The sequence below is a fragment of the Malus domestica genome, chromosome 03, assembly GCF_042453785.1.
Source record: "Malus domestica chromosome 03, GDT2T_hap1".
Taxonomy (NCBI): Eukaryota; Viridiplantae; Streptophyta; class Magnoliopsida; order Rosales; family Rosaceae; genus Malus; species Malus domestica.
In genome coordinates, this window is record NC_091663.1 from 15,242,128 (window position 1) to 15,263,891 (window position 21,764).

At 39.6% G+C, this 21,764-nt stretch overlaps 1 protein-coding gene and 1 pseudogene across 1 annotated transcript; both read right to left on the minus strand.

Moving 5' to 3' along the window:
- Positions 1 to 2,486: 2,486 nt before the first annotated feature.
- Positions 2,487 to 4,625, minus strand: LOC103410872 (probable calcium-binding protein CML48; annotated as a pseudogene).
- Positions 4,626 to 7,030: 2,405 nt separating this feature from the next.
- LOC103410877 (SKP1-like protein 1) lies at positions 7,031 to 7,438 on the minus strand. Its single transcript, XM_017325662.3, has one exon. It carries the CDS (start codon positions 7,436 to 7,438, stop codon positions 7,031 to 7,033), a length of 408 nt encoding a protein of 135 aa, XP_017181151.3.
- Positions 7,439 to 21,764: the final 14,326 nt, after the last annotated feature.

Below are 21,764 nucleotides of genomic sequence, written 5' to 3' on the forward strand. Positions count from 1 at the left end.
CGACTTAGAATCCAACGGAGGCTTTGGAATTGTGGAGAGGGCAGGTGAGTGAGTTCAGAGATGCTATGGTTAAGATTGATAACCAGGGGCCGTGTTATCCTGGAAGTGTTCCGACGGAAAGGGGCTTGCAGGGAGGTTGGAAGAAGCCGGAATTTGGAACCTTGAAATTTAATTGCGATGGTGCTTGGACCTCAAAGACGAGGTTAGGTGGTTATGGGTGGGTGTTAAGAGACTTTGCTGGGATTTTAAAGCGAGCTTGAAATTGATTTTTAGTTCTACCATTGCTGCTGAGGCTGCTGCCGTGAGGGCAGCATTGATGTTCTGCAGATACAGCAGCTGTAGTGGCAAAGCCAGAAATTCTCGAGGGAAGGGGCGAAATTTAAAAAGTTTAGGGTCCCCAAAAAATATGAACATTCATTCGAGGTCTAAGTCTAGGATTTGCAAGAAGATTATTTGCACTACCCGTAATATTCATAGGAGAATTTGCACTAACCAAAATATTCAAATGAGGATTTGGACTACTCAAAATAGTCGAAGTAGGGTTTGAACAACAATATTATTTGAATGATGATTTAGCACCGTTTCTTGTTGTATTGTCCTATTACTTAACTGTATAATTAGCAAAATTTTAAAAGATACTAAGCTATAGTCAGGTGGTGAACATGACTTTACACTTAGGCGAGGACCTAGGCAAATTTGAATAAATTTATTATATACCGTATAAATAATTGTCTATTTATTATATACCATATAATATCCGAAAAACATTGATTATAAAACATATAATATAAAAATATTGACAAATTTTCTTTATTACTTTGTTGAATTTGATGGTAAGAGAAAAAAAAAACAAATAATTACGAGTTCATAATATTTTACAAATCATTTTTTGAAGCTCGTATAAATTTATAGTGAATTTTAAGATAAATAACAGTGTCAAACAAGTGGCTTAAAAAATATTGAAAGAATGGTCAAATTAATTGGACAATAATTAAAAAACAAAACAAATTCTAATATAAATAAGTAATAGCAAGTTAGGTGGCACAAATTGATTGGCCAATAAGTAATAGCCAATTGTAATTGCATGTGGGTGGGATGGGGGAGAGAGAAAGTCTCTCTCTTTTTCCTTTCTCTTCTTCTTCGTTAGATAGAAGCTCTCCATTTGTAGAAGCTACGAATTGTAGATCTTTGTTCCTCCCTTCTTTGGCCTAGGTTTTTTTTTTCTTGGAAAAAAGAGAGCTCGCGATCAGCCCGTGGTGCAATAGAGCAGGGAAATTCAAAACGCCAGAAACCACACGAAATTTCATCACTTTCGACGAGACCGGAAGGGCGGAACCACCGCTTTTGGGCTTGATTTCTGGCGAGGGGAGTGGCGGCCGCCACTCCTCACCCTCACATAGCTTCGCTACTAAGCGGCTATACAAAGGTGGAGGTGGAGTCTGACTCCCAATCTTTGATTCGTATGGTTAATAGAAAAATGGAACGGGGTGCAATATTAAAGGGGTGCTTTTTGATGTTTGATTCTTTAGCTATGCATTTTGATTTTGTTAAGTTTGGGTTCGTTCCCCAGAAAAGTAACTTGGCTGCTCATGAGGTGGCTTCGTTTGCTACCAAGCATGGTGGCGGGTTCCTTTGGGATGAGATTGACCCGAATTTTTTATTTATTATTCTTGCAGCTGATGTAAACTTTGCCATTCGGTTTAATAAATTTCTATATTTTCGACAAAAAAAAAAAAAAACACTCAGTTTTTGCATAAAAATGATCAATCAGTAGGATGTTTTCTGTTTCGAACACGTGAAGGCAAACGTACTAAAAAGAAGATTAGGAAGGGAGACCGAAATAGGAATTACAAAAAAGTTCGACAGTAGGATACTATTCTGAATGAATAATCTCAATTGCATATACCTCCAACTTATCTAACTCTTTAAATTTACCTAGAGCGTGTCTTCTTAAATTGGTGAATATATCAGTACACTGTAATATGGGTGTGAATGCCCGCATAAAACGATCATGTGGCTGAGTATGGACGATGGAAGAATAGAAGTAAAAGAATCCGGATCCTCTTTGTGAGGATTTCAGAAATCCGTGAATCGTGTCCGTACATCGTGAGGTTAGTTTTCGTCAGATACTATTTATGTTCAATTATAAGTAATAAAATTTAAAATGATTTCTAACCATATGATGTACGATGAACGGACACGATACACGAATTCTTGGGATGCTCACAAAGAGAATGAGGATATGATCCTTATTCGAAGTAAAAAATGTATGGCTTAATAGTAGAAGTTTGATTTTTTTACCATTTTGGGTGTGTAAGTTTTCTACATGCATTGAAAGAGGTGTCCAATGAGAAACTCGATATATATAGAGGTATGCTTGTATCATACCAATACAACAACAGAGATCAAAAGCAGAAAGTAATAATCTAGGTTTCCATCTCCTCTCCTCCTTCCTCATTCATTTACCTAGTCCGACACGAGTAAAGAAAATAAGTAGAGCGCCCGTTCCAATTCAATCTCTAGCAAAAATTCTCTCTCATTTTGCCTGTTTATAACACAACAATCAAATATACAATGGGAACAATTTTTACAATTCAAATGCATAAAGCTTGCCTAATGTACACTACAAATTCCCCACTAGCAAACACAAAACAATGTAATACGAAATTCTTTACAAACTAAATACTTACAAAGAGGAAGGCTAAATCAATTGTACGACACAAGAAATGGGATGACCATAGACATAAATTCGTCGTAACCAAAATTTGCTGAACCAGTATACCGCCGATCTTTCTCTTTGAACCTATCGGTCAAACCCTGAAATCAAAATAAGAACAATATTTATATGTTGTTAGCAAATTCCAGCAAAAAAATTCAGAACAAAAGATAGCTGTTTCTTTGTCAAATCGCACACTGCATTATCTGCTTAGAGAAACGCTTCAACCTAGCAATTTGCTCACCCTCACAATCATCCCGCATCTGCATATCAAACAAAACGCGATGTCAGAAGAAGCATAGCCACGAATTGATTCTCAGGGAGAACGAAACAAGTCATGTGAAATATCTAATGGTAATGTCATACATTTAGACGTGATTTCACTTTAGCAGTGGTCCTAATTCACAGACTAGCAAAAGAAAGTTTCCACTACATTAGATTAGAAGACTTACTCCACGAAACTGTCAAAGTTTAGTTCAACCCTGCGGCCACTTCCATCATCATACTTGGAAATCAAAAGTTGAAGAACAGAAGGTGGCATGGCAAGGCCTAGACCGTAGTAGAGTGCATCTCTGAGTTCCATCGAATCAATCTTTCCACTCCCATCTTTGTCATACCTCTCGAATATGGACTGCAATTTCAGGTTCAAACCATAATTCAGAGTGACAGTTTGTAGCAAAGAGAACATGGGATCGATTTTATAAAATCTAAACACATTTTCTTCAGACAAGCAGGAAGTCAGGTAGCATTCTGAGTCTCTGACTCCTAAAAATGGCATTGCGGATTGGCAGTGTATGACAAGACTCAATTGGGTTACCCAAACTTGATTATCAAACAACCATATGAAACATATTTAGTGGTTATTTGAACCAAATGGCATAGAGCTTCACCACTAGACGATTGAAACAGTTCTAGAGTAGGTTACATGAATTAAGAGTTGAACCATTGAACAAGTGCGCCTCAATCCTTGCAATAGTACCCGCTGCATGCTATATATTAACAAAAACCAAAGCATTCTTCAGGCTGCATGAACGGGACCGGAAGCACCCTAAACTCTAAGCCATTAACAAAATTATAAGGTGAGATTCATATGATAAAAGCGAGTAACCGATGATACTTACTCGCCATTGTCCAAGACAAGTCCAGAGCGCAGCAAATTCCTTGGGCCCTATATCGAAAAATTTAGGGCAAATTAATAAAGTGAGAAGAGTTAGATTATTGCTTTGATATAAAAGGGAAAGAAAACAATCTACAAGCTGAAAGGGGCAAACCATTTTTATCAGGTCAAATAAAACAGGATGCTGACCAATGACTAAAGATTTCACAATTGAAACATCAAAATTTCCTAATTTTTGCACTAATTTCTAATCAAATCAATCAAATTCTGAAGAACAGGGAAGCTATTGATTGGAAGACAAAAACTCACCAACTCTGAGAGAATCCGTGGGACTTTAGAAGAGAAAAATGAGCAGGCGAATGGTCCTGAGGCTAAACCTCTGGTACCCAGAAGACAGAGCTTGCTGCAGCTCGTTCTCGTCGATGTATCCACTCCTGTCCCTATCCACCATCTCAAAGCTTCTAATCACAGCCGGGTCTGTCCCCGCTGGAAAACCCGACTGCCCATATGAAGAAAAAGAAGAAGACCACCCCTGTGGCTGCGGCTGTGGCTGCCCGTAACCATGGGAGTACTGGGAGTGCTGGGGACCGTAGGAATCGGGCAGGGATGGCGCAGAGGGCGCGTAAGGGTGAGAGCCGTATTTCCCATTGGAAGCCATTGAAGCAATTTGTTCCTGGGTTGCTGAAATTACAGAGACTTATTAGTTTCCTTTCTTTCGGTTGTGAGGGAGAAAACGTTGTGTTGTATAACCTCACGTAAGTTATTTATCTAGGACCGTCTGCATTGACTCTGAGATATGTACGTAAGAATAAAATGTTGAACCGACGCATGCAAGCGTGTGAGGTTTGTTGCGACGAAATGCGGTCGGGCGGTTTGCGTCGGGTGTTTGGTTTCAAATTTGAAGTGTTGGACTTTCAACCGACCAACCAGGAAACTTCTGGTATTCCATGCAGTTGCTAATTCTGAACTGTTCGGTGTAAAATGAGCTGGGAATTTTAGAAAAATGGTTCGGGCCCTTCTGAATCTTGGCTGCTTTTACCCTAAGACGGGCTAGATGAATGAGCCGCGTAGGTAGACTATTATCACGTTGAAAAAAGAAATGAAAAATTTAGGATGGTGATTTTCACACTTCTTATTTTACTTCACAAACACGTTATTCGTTGTTTCATAGTTTTTTATTTTAATTTTTTTATGTAATTGTATACATGGTGGTGATTTTCACACATCTCAATTTATCTTACAAACACTCTAAATATTTATTAAACAGTTGAAAAGGTGTGTGTGTGATGTGAAATAGCGTGTGTGAAATCTACTACCCAATTTGTGACAAGCATAGAGGTAGGAGATGAATTATTCAAGAATAAACGTTATCCATTGAAGAAAGTTGAGATTCGACTATAAAATTAAATTGCAATATGAAGAGTAGCCTAACTACTTATAAGCACATGCAAAGTTCTTTCTTTCCCCGATGTGGAGCAACACAAATAAGGTGACGTGGAGTATGTGTGACCGTTGGGCTTCAAACCTGGAATAGCTTGCTCTGATACATGAAGAAAGTTGAGATTCCACCATAGACCAATTCGTAATATGGTGAGTAGCTCAATTACTAATTGTAAGCACATGCAATAATGTTCCTCCTTTCCCCAATGTGGGATTGATATACTCTCAACATCCATTTCAATTTGAAAAGTCATTCTCTTTTACTTCAAAATATCTTGAATTTATAGAGTTATGTGTTCCAATCCAATTCTCTATACCAAACGAGGCCAAAGTTGTAGAATACGGCAACCAATGATCAATGCATCAAACTAATACTATAAACATATCTCATTTGTCTATAAGGTTGGGGGTCTGAATATGTTTTCATTTTGAATTTTCTTTTTCATTTTGGGCTGCTAATAGAGAAACCGCGAAACCACCAACGAAGCAACCAGTTTCTTTCTTGGGGCTCTCTCTCTCTCTCTCAAGGCCAGGTTTTTGTCACACTACAAATAATGACTTGGTTTTACTTGCATGTTAAGGAATTTATCTTTAGTGGCCAAAACATAAATCACAAGTTCCCCTTTTCCTCCCATAAACAAACTTCTTTGATTCGTTCTGATTACATGTTATGACACACCCGTACAAAAAGCTAATAGATTCGAGAAAAGCTTGCGAGAGGGCCATCACCACATATATATTGACTATCTTAGTGAAAATAGTAAAAAACCATTTATAACACTGACAGTTTGACAGTAGGCTAAGCCTGTTCAATAAAGTCGAAGAAACTTAAATGTGAAGTAATTAAAAGTACTTAAATAAGGGTTGTTTTATTCACACCATATTTTGTTGACTACACCCAACATGCTTAATATACCCCACATATATTTTTAAATCAAAATTTATCTTAATACACCCCCAATTGTTTTCCAATGCTACCCTCACACCCCACATGCTATATATACGCCCCACACGCTCTACTTAAACCCCACATCAATACAAAGAACAAACAGAAGACGATGAACAAGCAAAGGAACATGAGTCAAGTATGAAACAAAAAATTTCCCCTATTCTCTATTTAATTTATAACATTGTCATCCGGTTGGGTTAAATAGCCCATACTTTCCGCTGATCTATTCTTTGATAATTGGATTGCCTATAAGATTGTATTGTTCCTTCTCTGTCCGAATATATATGAATTCACATGCACAACTATTTGGCGTTCTATCATGGTCAAAGCTAAATTTGTGAACACATTCCACTTTATTATATCAGTTTGTTCTTCTAGGTTGCACCTGCAAAGTAAAAAAAATGTATTGCTGGCTTTAAACAGACCAATTTCCGTTTTGTTTCTCCAATTCCAAAATTTCTCTTATAAGAGAATCAAGCAAATTGAAGATATGCAGAACGAGGATGAAAAATAATCTTTTTCCACGTTTTGTGTGTTTAGTAGTTAGGGTCTTGTTCGACAATGAAGGATGTGAGTGAATTTGAGAGCTTGAAAAACGCAATCTTAGAATACAAGTCTAAATTAACTTGGGGTGTATTTAGAAAATTATTTCTTTTTTCTTTTTTTTTAATTTTATTTGGCCTAAATTGTCATTTTATATTAGGTATATAAGTCACTTAACAATAAACTTTTATGTATGGTGTATTCAACAGTAAGTGGGATGTTAATAAAAAAACCCTTAAATAATTATAGTTCACTCGAAAGCCCACTAGTTCTCCCTATGAATCTTTTCTTCTTCCTTTGGAGCGAAATCGTTCTTGATGTTGAACATCTTGCGAATCTCTTCAGGTGCCTTCCCCTTGATCATGTCCACCACAATTTGACACGTCAGGTCAAGCAGGCCCTTGATGTTGAGATAGTTTGCCGCCATTATTAGGTCATAGAGAGTGTTTTGGTTGATCTTTATGAACTCGGCATCCCACTCCTTGAAATTATTCTCGCTGTCAGTAGCAATAGCCATGCCCTCTTCACGATGCTTTGTGCAGTACTCAATGACCTTTGCAAGGATGGCGCTCGTCACGTTTGGCAAGGGAATGGTATTGCCGGCGCATCCGTCCTCCACCATGTGCTTGATGGTCTGCGACTCCATGGCCACTGCCTCTTCCACCTCGAACATCTCGCTGCCGGAGCTATTTAAGGTTATCTTCTTCTTCTTCTTCAAGTTCGCTGGTGCGGCTCGACTTGGGCCGAGCTGATTGGAGCTCAATGGGAGCTAGGTTGGGCTTAGCACGGGCTAAGGATGTGAGCAGCTGGCTGGGCTTTGAACCTGGCCTGCTGAGGTGGTGTCAAAGAGGTGTGGGCCTCCTGGTTTGTTAGGTTAGGGCCCATGTGCAGAGAGAAAGTGTGGGAGGTATGAGGGCGTCTGCCCCCCCTTCCAGTTGAGTTGGGCCAAGGGAAAAGGGACTAGGCCGTAGGGCTTGGCGTGTCTGCTGGGCTTCTGCAGTCTTGGGTCTATGGTTAGTTGGTCATTGAGCTATAAGGCCTGGTGCGCTTGTTATTGTTTTTTTTTTTTTTTTTTTTTTTTGTGCAGCCGTCTAATGATTCTTCCTTATATCTTTGTAGAATTTCTTCGAGTATGTCTTCTCCAAGTCACAATAGTGACAATGGTGTGCATCCATTGTATCGCCAAGGCGGGTCTTTGGGTAAAGTGGGCTACTTCAAGGTTGCTTACTTCAAAATTAGCTCTGACAACTCGTTCATAGATTTTCTTGAAGCATATAAGCACACTATTTTTTCTAGGGTGTGTGTGAAGCATGTCAAGGAGGGTAGCAGCCCTGAGCCATGTAGTAAGGCTCGGAAAGCCATCAAGTTTCACCCCTACTACTTCGTGTTGGGATTTACTTTTCCCATACAGTGTTTCTTCCAAGAAGTGCTTTGCTCTATGAAGTGTGCCCCCACTCAATGTTTTCCCATTGTGGTCCGTGTGATGGTGGGATTCCTCAATCTAAGACAATTCTTTGACTGGGATTTACCGTTAACAAATTTTTGTACTTCTTTGACATGGGCCAAGGAAACTTTAGAGATAAATGGAGAGTGGGAGTCTGATTCTTCCCCTGAGCTGTGCGTTTTGACGATTTTCATCACCGGTAAGTGGATTGCTTAGTCTCTAGGCTGCTTTGTGCTTTTGCTGAGCTGCTATTTGATTTGTTGATTATCCTCCTCTGCTTAGTCTATAGGTATCCCTGTTGAGTACCTTGAATGACGTTGGCTGCTTAGTCCTCTTTGCTGGGAGAAATGTGGGCTGCCCACGAGAAATGAGATAAAGCGGATCAAGGCAGAGGCATTAGCTCGTCCGATCGATGTCGTGAAGCTCGCTATGAATGAAGGTGGATAGAAAAGATCTTCCCCACCTGCTCAAGCGATATTGGTTGAGAAAACACTGAAGACTTCCTCATTTGCTCGTAAGGGTTCACCTACTGCCAATAGGCTTGCGATTGACTTAACTTTTTCCAAGAGCAAGAAATGAGGCAGTTAGATCTAAGCCGGTAACGCTTGCTATGCTGAAGATAGCTAGTACGATTGCTGATAGGATTGTTCAGCATAGAGGTTCCATCGTGCCCCCAATGCTGAAATTTGTGCCAAGACGTTCGTTGGGAGCTAAGTCTGGTTCACCTTCGGGGAGGCTTGCTACTATGAAAAACAATAAGGTGGACTCTGCTGCTAAAGTGGTGCCAAGGCTTATTCCTCTTGTTGCTAAAACTGGTTTGCCTGCTGAGAAAGATGATACTGCTCTCATGGGCAGTTGTGAGAAATCCACCAAGCCTGTTTCTGGAGAGGTTGCTGAGATATGTGCAATTTTGAAGCCAAATCTGCTTGAAGACATGGATGCATGTGCCAAGCTTGTTGATGGCCTTTGAGGAATTATTTGCCCAAGTTCCTTTGCGAAGCATACAACCCAATATATAAAAACTACTCAACTTGCTATGATGCAGAAAACGATGATTATAGTAGCCGAGTTTATGCTCATTAACCAAGAGGATACCAAGGCTGCCAAGGAGATGACGAAGACTATGGCAGCTGAAGCTTATTCTTCTGCCGAGAAGATCAAAAGGTTGGAGTATAAGCTCATCGTTTTGAAGGGATCCAATATTTCTGCCTTCACTTCTCTGCAACTTAAGACCGCTCACCAGGAGATCGTTAACTTGAAGACTAGGCTTAACACAATCCAAGTTAAGTATGAAAGTGTCGAGACGGAGATTGGTTGTTACATACCTCAGATTCAAGATCTTGAGCGTGTCATTTTTAAGCTTCGTTCTGCTGCTTATGCAAAGGATGAAAAGCTAATTGCTACTTATAATCAAGTGATCCACTTCAAGATGGTCATTGATAGGTTTAAACCCCAAGTGTTGGAACTCCAAGGTGCACTGAAGATTAACGAAAATCTGAAGAAGGAAGTGGATGAGCTGCAGCGCCTCCATGTTGGTCTATTCAAGGAGAAAGAGCAGTTGAAGGGTGAAAAGGCTAGGATCGAGGCTTCACTTGTTTAGAGTTAGGCCGATTTCTACAAGCTGGGTTATGTAAATCATCTCTTTGGTAGGCTATCTGACTTTGAGTTTGCTAGGAAAGATTTCGAGACCTTTTCTATTTCTCTTGAAGACTTACTTGCCCTTACTTTTGAGGCTTCCATTGGTGAAGTAAGCGGAGAAGTTGGTGCCCAAGCAGGGACAGCCAGGGGTGAAGCGCTGGATGATGTCGTTGTCGAGAGCATCGCAGTTGCTGAAGGTATGGCAATCGAGTAATCGTCGGATGTCCAAGCTGCTGAAGAGTAGTCTTCTAGGTACCCTTTAGGATTTTCTTTATTTTTTTTGTTCCTTTCTGCTTTGCTTGAACTCCTTCGGCCTTTGCTATTTATTATCAATTTTGCTAGAAAATTTAATAAACCTATTTCCTTCACTTTTCTTCATGTTTGCTTCTTTTGTTTACGCTTGACCTTTAGACCAGCAGCAGACGTGCTGCTTGTTTATAAGCAGATAGGCCCACTTAGCCTATGCAGCAGTATGTGCTGGTGTAGAAATTTTGCAAAGTTGTTAGCCAAAAGGTCGGCAGCCGGACACGTTACTTATAGAAGCAGATGAGCCTGCGTGACCACTTCGCTGTTAACCTTGGCTTTCTTCAATCCTTTGAGCTATGTGGCCTACATCACAACATACTAAAGATTTTTTGGGTCTTGAAATTCGCTAACTTTTTGTATCAAAAGTACGCGGTTGTATGGAATTTTGTAAGCAAATGTCCGAGAGAACTCTTTGCTTTTTATGTAACCAATTCCATGGGTTGTATAGCAAGTATCACAACACTTTAGAAATTAGTGTAGATCTAGATAATCATTCCATGCTTGGCATAGGTGAAGCTTATCGAATGCGTAGCATGTCAGCAGTGGATAGAGCTTCGTATATGCACACTAGTTATTTAACCTTTCATAAAAAATGTGCGGTTGTATAAGTTTAGTGATGCTTACTGCTTGAAGGGCAAGCCATATGCAGTCTTCTGGAAACCTTAGGCTACTTTAGTGAACTTGATAACAGCTTTAGGGTCTAGGGCAGCCGTCCATAGGGCGTACTATATAATGTGCCTCATCCATCTTTGAGGCCTGGTTCCCCACAAATTAGGCCAGTTAGCTAAGCCTTAAAAAAGATCATTGTGGCTACTTCTAGGAATCACGACGCAAGCCATCGTGCACCTGGTTATACCAGGGTAGCCTAACTCATCCGTGTCTGGATATTTGAAGTGTATAGTTTATCCTCCCGCATCAAAGAGCAAATCCATGTGGGTGTCGAGGAATTGGTTTACCCTCTCGTACTGGAAAGCATGGTTGGTCCCTAGAGGGGTGCAATTCCTATAATAAGTTCCTAAGAATGGTGCGGTCTTCTTTTAAAGTACAAGATTGATCAATTGTTGTAAGCATGTAGTCGAGCCAAGTTGTAAATTAGTTTTGAATTCCTCATTGAAAAATGAGTGAAACGAACGAAAGCTTAGTTGTAAGCTAGGAACTGCTTAACAACTAGATAATCCTCGGCTTGCGAGGTGGTGCCTGTCGAGCTGCTTGAGTCTTCGGGCTTTGATGTAATGGGAGGTCACGCATGGTACTTCCTCATATTGTAGGCGTTCCACTATTTTTTGATCTCTTTGTCGTTCATGGTGGCGAGGGTGTAACTACCCTTGTCGCCTACTCTGCTGATCTTATACGGACCTTCCTAAATAAAATCCATCTTTTTGGAGCCTTCTCTACGAACAATGATAAAGGCTTTTCTTAGGACTAGATCTCCAGGCTGGAATTGTCGGATCTTGGCCTTTTTTTTGTTGCTGGAGATGAGCTAATGTCGGTAGGTTGTGATGCAGGTGATGACTTTCTCGCATTTCTCCTCCGCCAGATCGAAGTTTGTGGCCATCTCTTTTCTGGTATGCTCAATGCTTGGCAATAGAGTGCTAATACTTGGCATGATGACATTGGGATGAATGATTACTTCTGAACAAAATGGCAAAGAGAAAAAAGTTTCACCGGTTGCTTGTCGTTTGGTTGTGCGATATGCCCATAGACATTCGAGAAGTTCGTTTGGTCATTTTCCCTTCTTATTAGAGAGGGATTTCTTGAGGCAGTCGAGAATCATCTTGTTGGATGCTTTAGCCTGCCTATTGCCTTGGGGATACCTCGGCGTGGATATGTGTTACTTGATGCCATATTTCTGGAAGAACTTCGCCAAATCTTTGCCTACGAATTGCGGGCCATTATTTGTGATGATGGATTGAGGGATGCCAAATTGGCAAATGATATTCCTCCATATGAAGTGCTCTATGTCTGTCTGAGTTGTGGTTGTCATGGCTCTATTTTCACCCATTTGATGAAGTAGTCAATTGCCACGATCATCATGCCTCTGCCATCAGTAAAAGGTGACATTGGCCTTACCAAGTCGATTACCCATTGCATGAATGGCCAAGGACTCATATGTGGGTGTAATTCACTGGCAGACAATGCTAGTACCATCTTATAGCGTTGGCAGCAGTTGCACTTTTGCACTAACTTCTTAGCGTCTTGATGCATAGTAGGCCAGTAATAGCCTGCATTAAGAGCCTTTTATGCTAAGGATTGGCCTTCGGAGTGATTTCCATAAATGCCTTCGTGGATTGAGCTTAGAACCTTTAGGTCGACGGGAGCCTTTAGGCAGCGGAGATGTGGTCCAGTGTAGAATGTTCGGACAAGAATGTCGTTCCACATGTAGTAGTGTGCTGCCCTTGTATGGAGCTTTCTAGACTTCAATTTTTCCATGGGGAGTGTGTCATTGACTAAGTAGTCTATAATGGGATCTTGCCAGTTTGGAGTTGTACTAACCTGTGATACCTTGGCTGCTGGCTCTGCCTCTATGCTTGGCTTGTCTAGATATTCCACCGGAACATAGTGTTTGAGTTGATGATCGAGGGTAGAGCCTAGGCCGGCTAGCACATTTGCGTGGGCGTTGTCTGCTCGCGGAACTTGAGTGCAAGCGTAAGTCTGAAATGCCTCAAGTTACTTTTGTACTTTCTTTAGGTATTGCGCCATCTTTAGATGTTTTTCTGTGTACTCCCTAGTAGTCTGGCTGGTGATTAGTTGGGAATCAGAATGAATTGCAAGCTTTTCACCGCTAAGTCTTTTGCCATTAGGAGACCTGCTAGTAGGGCTTCGTACTCTACTTTGTTGTTGGATGCTTTGAAGCCTAGAGTGATTGATTGCTTTGAAGCCTAGAGTGATTGATTGCTCGAGCACAAACCGTCTGGGGTGACAAGGACCACGCCTACTCCCGAGCCCTTATAGTTAGATATGCCGTCAACGGGCAATTGCCAGAAGTCTTCATCGGGTGAAGTAGATGTGGCTAGGGCATGCTCGGTTGCCTCCGGGACATCGTTGGGTCACTCTATTACTTCACCTAGGCTAGGCGTAAATTCTACTATGAAGTCTGCTACAGCTTAAGCTTTTATTACCGTGCGGGGTTGGAAAACTGAGCCGTATTGGCAAAGTTCTAACTCCTATTTCATTACTCGTTGAGAAGCATCTGGACCATGTAGGATTGATCGTAGAGGATACTAATTCACGACGATGACTGTATGAGCTTGAAAATATGGTCTGAGCTTTCGAGCCGCAACAACTAGCTCCAAAATTAATTTCTTAATCTTCAGATATCTGGCTTACGCATCAAGAAGAACTTCAGAAGTGTAGAATATAGGTAGTTAGACCCCCAGCTCTTCTCATATGAAGGCAGAGCTCACTGCTATTTCTGAAACTGCCAAGTAGATGTTCGAGCTCAGACGTGAGCCGATTCTAGTAGTCTTCTCCAGCTACTGGGGATTAAGAATGATGTGCTCGGCGTCCTCTTCGAATTTCCATCTCGTCTTGTCTGCTGGAGCGTAGATTTGGACACCATCTTCTTGATCTGGTTGCTTCAATTGCTATTTGGTAGCTTCGTTGTCCCTTTAGACCTCGATAGCCTCTACGGGGGTAAAAGTCTTCTTTTTTTACTCCTTCAGTAGTTGCACAGTGCATCATAAAGATGTGGCCAGATCACCCTTGATTTCTTTGATTTCTTGTCCTGGGATGCGAAATCAAATTTTTTTATACTTGACGGAGGTTACGGTGTTCTCACATTATTATCGTGAACATCTGCTTTGAGACAACTAGCGGTGTTCTCATGTTAAATGTAATGTTGCTGATGGTAGTTGAGGTGTGTCCATTGAATTAGGTGAGTACCTTCACTCGGCGTATGATTGTGCTTTCTAGGCCCATCTTCTGAATTACTGAAAGCTAATGTAGGTTGACCGCACTTCCGTTGTCAACCATCATTTTATCAACTATAGCATGGGCTAGTTAGACAGATACCACTAGTGGGTCGTCGTGTGGGAAGTTAACACCTTCGACATCCTGCTCGGTGAAGCCAACGATGGGTCTAGGTTGGGTGTTGACTGCCTGGACCTGAGAGACTAATATAGCATGTTGGATCTTCCTCTTCTTGAAGTTGTTGGTGGCCCTTAAATGCTCAGATTCAGCGAAGATGCCATTGAACCAGATTGTTTTGGTCGACAGTTCTTCATCGGCGTCTGCATTTCTTCTAGGATGTGCAGCTGGCTTGTCAAGTTTTTGTCTACCTTGCCTTATTTCACCAACTTCTTTAGGTAGTTCCTCCAAGTGTAGCAATTGTTAGTGTGTGACCAAGACTTCGATGGAATGCGTAGTACTTGGTATGGTCCAACTTGGAGGTATCTCCCATTTATTACTTCGGCAACTTGAACCAAGGTTCGCTTTTGATGTCGCGAAGGATTTGGTAGATCGAGATCAAGAACTTAGAGTAGTTCTTAACTGTTGAGCCTCCTTTAGTCTGCTCACTGAGCCTTATCACAAAGTGCATGCTTCTATACCAGAGCGAAAAAGTCTGCTAGAGTTAAATCTTCTTTCATGATCAACTCTCCAAATAACGGGTGGTTTATTAGGAGTCCTTTTTGGAAGGCTGCACTAGCTATCGAGTCATTGCATCCAACTATCTTTGCCTTCTTTGTTTTGAACCTCTTCACATAGTCACATAGCGACTCATTTGGGTTCTACTTACGTTGAACAAGTGATCAGACTTCTTCTTGATTGAGTGATAAGATGAATACTCCTTGGTGAAAACCAAAGAAAGCTCATCGAAACTCCAGATGGATTATGGCAACAAGGTGTGGAACCAATCTTGAGCCTCGCCTTGTAGAGTGATGGCGAATATCTTGCACATGAGAGCATCGTTGTTCCAATAGAGGATCATTGCGCTTCGGTAGTGCTTTATGTATTTTTCCAGTCTCTATCCCCTTTGAAGGATATGAAATATGGCATGCTGAACTTGCGTGAAGGCTCTGTCTGCTCAATTTTGTCCTTGATGGGTGACCTGCTTATGTTGGTCATGTTCCATCGTAGTGCCTCGTCAGTGACCTCATTACGTTGGAAATTGCACAATCGTTTGGTCATGAGCTTTTCTACTTCTTTCTGAATTTGCCTTTGTTAGGTAGCAGAGATCTAGATACCCCCAGTTGTGATCTACTGGTCCAGGCTGCTCTTCTATGTGTTCAGCTCGTCTATGTCGTGGTTGCGATGCATGTGGTACGTTCTTAACAGGTGATCGAGTAGGCTGCTGGTTGAACTTGAGCCTGATTAAGTGACTACTTCTCTCCATCCATCGTGCTGCCTACTCTCATGTGAGGTGGATGATACTCCTTGCGGGCCTAGCTACGAATGAACACGTCGCCTGGAAGGTTTCTCATGTTGATTATTGGAGTGTAGCCCCAACCGTGAATGTATGCTCGTTCGTGGGCGTAACCGAGAGTGCACGCTCATTTGTGCTCTAAGACGAGAGTTTACGCTATCTTAAGGGCCTAGTTAGGAGTGTACACTGCCTGAACGCTCGGTTTGTGACTGGTCGAGTGGCTGCTTTCTAGGACGCTACTGGAAAGGTTCGTCGTTTGCCCTTGTCTTACTTCGGGAAACCTCGTCTAGGCACATTACATCTCGGTACGCTACAAAAGCTAATTCACCAAGGTCATTTGTTGCACGAGGGCGCTTGTCAATTCTATGACTTGTAGAGACAAGTGTTGTTCACCATTTTGGTTGGAAGAACTTGGACGGTATACGTCTCCTTGAGTAGTAGAAGTGTAATGGACTTCAGGTGTGAGATTTGAGTTAGGATATGTCAAATCTGCGGAGGAAGGGGAAGAAAATACTCTTGGTTCAATTATCGATCCAGAAATATAAAGTTAGGACGGTTGAACCAGTCTTAGGCCGATTGGGATTTCTTGGAAGACCATGGAAGTAGGCTGGATCTCATATTGGACTACAGGAGAGGGTTGGATCACTGAGGCAGGTCAGGCCGCTAGCATGGATTGCCTCACATACGGTACGTGTAGGCTCTAGGCATAGGCTCAGCTCGGGAGCGCATTGGGCTCGTGCTGGCCTTAGGCTTGCAAGGGCTGGGCTGCTTCTCCTACCCTAAAACCTAAACCTTGCAGCATGGCTTGCAGATTGGGTCATGCGCCAAGTGGAAGAGGCTTGGGCTTGTGCTGCTGGGGCAGCAGCTTAGGCTGCTTCTAGCGCTTGGGTTTGCTACTACAAAGTTGCGTGGGCCTGGGCTTGTGGCTGCCTCACTGCTCCTTGCTTCCTGCTCACCATAGGTTTGCTGCCATGAAGCTAGCCCACTCCCCACTGCCACAGTGGTCCCTGTGGCAACCATGGTGGTAGTGCTCCTTAATTGCAAAGTTGCTCTTCTTGCCATCATATTGAGCCCCATGGATCGTTGTGTTAGAGCTACGTCTCGTCCTCCATCATTTGATCTGGATCTTTGAACTTTGAACTTAGAAAGTTCTATTCGTCGTGGTTTCCAAACTTCCTGTCATTGTATTTTTTTTTCCTCACCTTTATTCAAAGAATTAAAAAATTCTAAGAATAAGAAAGTACAACAAATTTAAGAAAGAACAAGAAACAAGAAACTTTGAATGTGAGAGTCTTATTTGACGTGTGAATCAAACTCTCAATGAAAGCACCAATTTATGGATGCAAATTTCCGTCGTCTTCTCCTTTGATGAAAATGTACTTGCAAAATAATAACACCTAAGATTAAGGCCAAAAGCATCACGCCCCCATGATGAATGGACCGGGGGGGGGGAAGCTTTGGCCGAAGAATCTCTGATGTCAAAGTTAGAATTATGAAAAGAATGTGTTTAGGAGTTTGAAGCAAAATGGCTTAGTTTTTTAGTAGGAGAATATGGCTATTTATAGGGGAGTGGCCGGTCCTATTTGGAGAATAGTGGCCGGCCATATATGGTGAATTTGTGTGAATAATTGTAAGATATTATGTGAAATAATATCTTGCAATTAATATTGCAATTAATCCTAATTTAAATAGGAAAATTGGGAGCTACCTTTTGAATAAGGTTTTGATGAGGAGTGATGAGAGGGATTTTAATAAATACCACTTTGTTCACCTTTGACTCTTCCTGGATTGAGCTGTTATTATCCGTTGCATGCACATGGAAATTCTAATGTGCCTCGAGGGTAATTTTGTCCTTTTAACCCAAAAGTCTACATGTCACCTCCATAATTTTCTTGATTATTTTTTGTTCCACATCATCTCTTCCTGCTTTTAAGGCAATATATATATATATATATATATATACACACACACACACATGAGTAAGTTTAAAACAATGAAAATCCATTTAAACTCCTCCATTCTTATTCTTTCCTTATGTACATCTGGAATCTACAACAACCCAAACCCAATTTTTTCCATTCCTAATTTGATCCAATGTATATAAGTTGAGGAAATTTGTTGTGATTAAATACAAATTAGTATCAATGGTTTTATTGGCTTGTGAGACTTGTGAGGCATAAGCAAGGCAATGCAGGCATCGTTTTGTCCAAGAATTTGGTTGATGCAAATGTAGAGACTGTAGATTGAGAGGGCTATGTGTGAACATAGCAGCTGCACACCTACACCCTTCTGTAGTCAACTTCTTTTCTTCTTTTTATTTTTCCTTTTCCTTTTATTGTTATATACTAGTCTTGATTATCCACACGGGCAAAGGCACTATAAGGCCAGTATAGGTCAAGGCTCATCCTCACTCTTTTAGCCTTTCTAAATATTTATATTTTTATTGTTATATATTAGTCTTGATTATCCACAGGGACGGAGGCACTATAAGGCCAATATATGGATGACAATTCAAACCATTAAACCTGATAACAGTGGATAACTGCCCGAATGGAACGGATTTGGGGATAAAAATTCGATTATATTTTGGAAATGGGGAAAAACTAGATAAATTATTCGGTTATGATTTCGGATATGGTTATAGGGGTCTCCAATCCGTATCTTTCCCCGAGACCAACTGGAATAATACATATTATATACATAGTATATAAATTATATATAATAAATATAGTATTGTATATATTTACCGAACCCATTACCATGAGAATTACAAAAGTTGCATTTTGTGAGAAAGTTCAAAAGTTTTGAATCAAAACCAATGAGAATTCAATGGTGCTATTAGAACAGATTAAACACAATGACTAAATTAGTATCTATTATATTATAATGTGTCAATTAGACGAATATATTTTTAGTATTGAAGATGGGTATAACCATTAACCGATTGGAAATCCGTTACTTGGTGGGTTATGGTTATGAATAATCTCCGATGGTTAATTTGCAGTTATGGATATGGTTAATTTTCATGGTTATGAGGGTGGATATACATTTCCATCCCCAAACCGAATCATTGCCATCCCTAGGCCAGTATAGTCCAATGCCTATCTTCACTCTTTCAGCCTTTCTAAATATTTATATTTAATTTTTTTTTCAAACTTAGTATTATACTCCTTTTACATTACACAAAACTCTTAAATGCTATTCACCAATAATTAAAACAAGAGACCTTCTTTCGAAACTCCCAATAACACTCATCCTAAAACTAATTGAACATCTTATTTTATAAACAAATCAATAACTCTTAAAATTAAAATCTAAAGTCTAATTTAATTTTATCAAAATCAAACAGAATAATTTTAGTCTAATTCCAAGGTATATTGAAGGTGAAACTGAAAAAAAAAAAAATCATTTTGTTGGGGATCAGAGGAGGATTCTTTATGAAGAAAATTTATCCCTTTTAATCCTACCATTTAAAAAATGGAATTTGAACGAAAAACTCCCGGTACTATTTAGTTTAATGAAAAACCAAATTTTTACACTAAGAAGTCAATCCTGATACTATTCACTTTATCCTTTATTTTGTCCTTATTATTAAAACTCAAAGTTTTCAAACCCTTTTCATTAGTTTTCCTTTTTAAAAATGATTGAAATAGATTCATGAATAATCCATTTTTCATCCCTTAGGTGGTCATAATTTTATAATTTTTTCATCTAAAAGCATCTCTAACGGAGATGTCAAATTTAAAGGCTTTTTTTTTTTATTAGCAACCCACAATATGTTAAATACAACCCTCATTAAAATTTAATATTAAATGACATATATATCTAATATGTAATGATAATTTCGACCTTATAAGGTTTTACAAAAAATAAAAATCCAAATTAATTTTCACATTTATATCCCAAGTTTATTTATCTTCTTCAACTCATCCTCCATTGTAGAATTAATGAAACTACAAACACGTTAATTGGAAAAAATTATTCTTGATGAATGAAACATGAAATCAACGTTTCGAAAACTTTACATGAGGTAAGGCTTTGTATTTTCATTGTGTTAGTGATTTCAGTCGCCAAAATATTGACAGAGATATCACAATATTAATTCTTTTACAATCATTCAGTTTAATTGCAGTGAGACTAATGAGACGCTCCATTGATGATATGGGCAATACTTCTATTGATGTCCAAGTCAAATCTAATACACTTATATTCTTGGAAAGCTCAAAAAACTCGTCAAGAGATGAGCAGTAGTCTAGACTAAAATAACCGGAGACCTTCAACTTACAACTACTATTTGAAAGTTTCTTAAGGTCTTTGCAATCTCCATTATCCAAAGAAGAAATTTTTTGGTGAGACCAAACTGATGGAGGCAACTCCTTTATACCACTGCCACGTAAACTTAAGAATTCAATATTGCCTAGCATATTCGGAAGATACTTGAGACTCGTGCACCCTCCAAGTTTAAGAAAAGTAAGCTTGTGAAGATATTGAAAATATGAAGAAACTTCAACCAGACTTTTACAGTAAAAAAAATTTATATGCCCAAGTTTTTTACTCTGAGAAAGATTTGGAACTTCAGTTAGGTTTTTTGGAGGAACGCATGTTGAACACTTTTAATTTCATAAGATTCTATAAAAAATTGAAAAGAAACAGCAAGAGTCAATACCTTAGCATGATTAATTTTCTGCATGATTGCATATTATAAAAGCAGTAAAAAAAAATGCTGATAGATAATATAAGGTATATAGTGATATTGTGGGGTGTAAAGGTATTATAGGAAAGTAAATCGGGTGTATTAAGATAGGTTTTAATTAAAAAAGAAAATGTGGGGTATATTAATTATGTGGGGTGTATTCAACAATATGTGGGGTTTCAATATAATAAGCCAATATAAAACCTCAAAATCATATTTGACGGCTTATGTGGCAATTTGACTTTTTATACTTTTTTTTTCTTTTCATCTCTTTGTGGAGAAAATTTTCAATGTGACCAGAACATGGGGTGGTACACTACGTGTCACTATACAAAATGGTTGGATATGTGTGTTAAAAAGTTAATAACTTAAAAAATAAAATTTTCAACCATAAAAACACGTGATGTATCACCCGTGTTCCGGTCACAATGAAAAATTGCATCTCTTTGTGGGATCCAATTATTAAAACAACCAATCAAATACTCACATTGTAACATCCCACATCGCCTAGGGGAGTGGATCCTCTAAGCCTTATATGTAAATTTGTGGAAATTTTAAGTTTGTTTGATTGTATTTTTCATAGATTGATTGAATGTACAAGGGGGGGGGGGATATATAATGAGGTAGAAGGTTACACGCAACCCTACCTTGGCAAATCCTATTAACTCGGTAAACCCTAAAGTTGTCTCTCCTTAAATTAAGGGAGTTCAGCAAGTAGCTAGCACACAACTATCAACAAGTCATCTAGATGTGAATCTTCCTCAAATTAACGGATTAGACTAAATAGAGAATCCCATGGAAAGAGGAAACATAAAATCTGGCAGCATCAGTCACCCCATATCGTCTAATATCTATATGCAGCATCAGTCACCCAGTATGCAAAATCAATTATGCAACATCAATCACCCCATATCGTCTAATAAAATTCTCAAAAAAAAAAAAATTGTTAATTAATTTGAGTTTGATTGAATTGATTAAATTTTGATGTTTGTTAGTTCAGGTACAAGTACAATTTTAGTATTGTGTACGATTCTAAAATCCAGAGGACCCTTCGCGTTCTTTAGAGGGTTTCCTATTCTATTTCTCACTGAAGCACTTTTTGTCATGGTACTCTTCCACTTTCCCACACATTTATTTACCTATCTATTAAGTGCAATTCTTTTAGCACTCCAAACTAAGTATTTTACAGTTTTTATACACGTAATATATGTAGCGCCAAAAGTTAAACATGAGAGTGCCAACGAAGCTCTGCCGTTGCCCTTCTGTAATTGGTTTATTATGTGATTTGGTGCATTGTATTGCAGGCTACATGGGGTGTTTTTGAAAATCTCAAGAAACTAGAACAATGAGAACTGAATTTGGCTTTGCCACTTTCTTGAACGCATTTCATTTTTAAGGCGTTGGACATGCATTATGCAAGCTTAAATTTGGATTTCATGTTCCCCATCTTTTTAACTTGCCAAGTTTGGGATCGGATTGGATTTTACATCCTAGTCACTTGTTGGAGCAAAATGTAGTTTGACATTGGCATGCTAAGAGATTCAGATATTCTACCC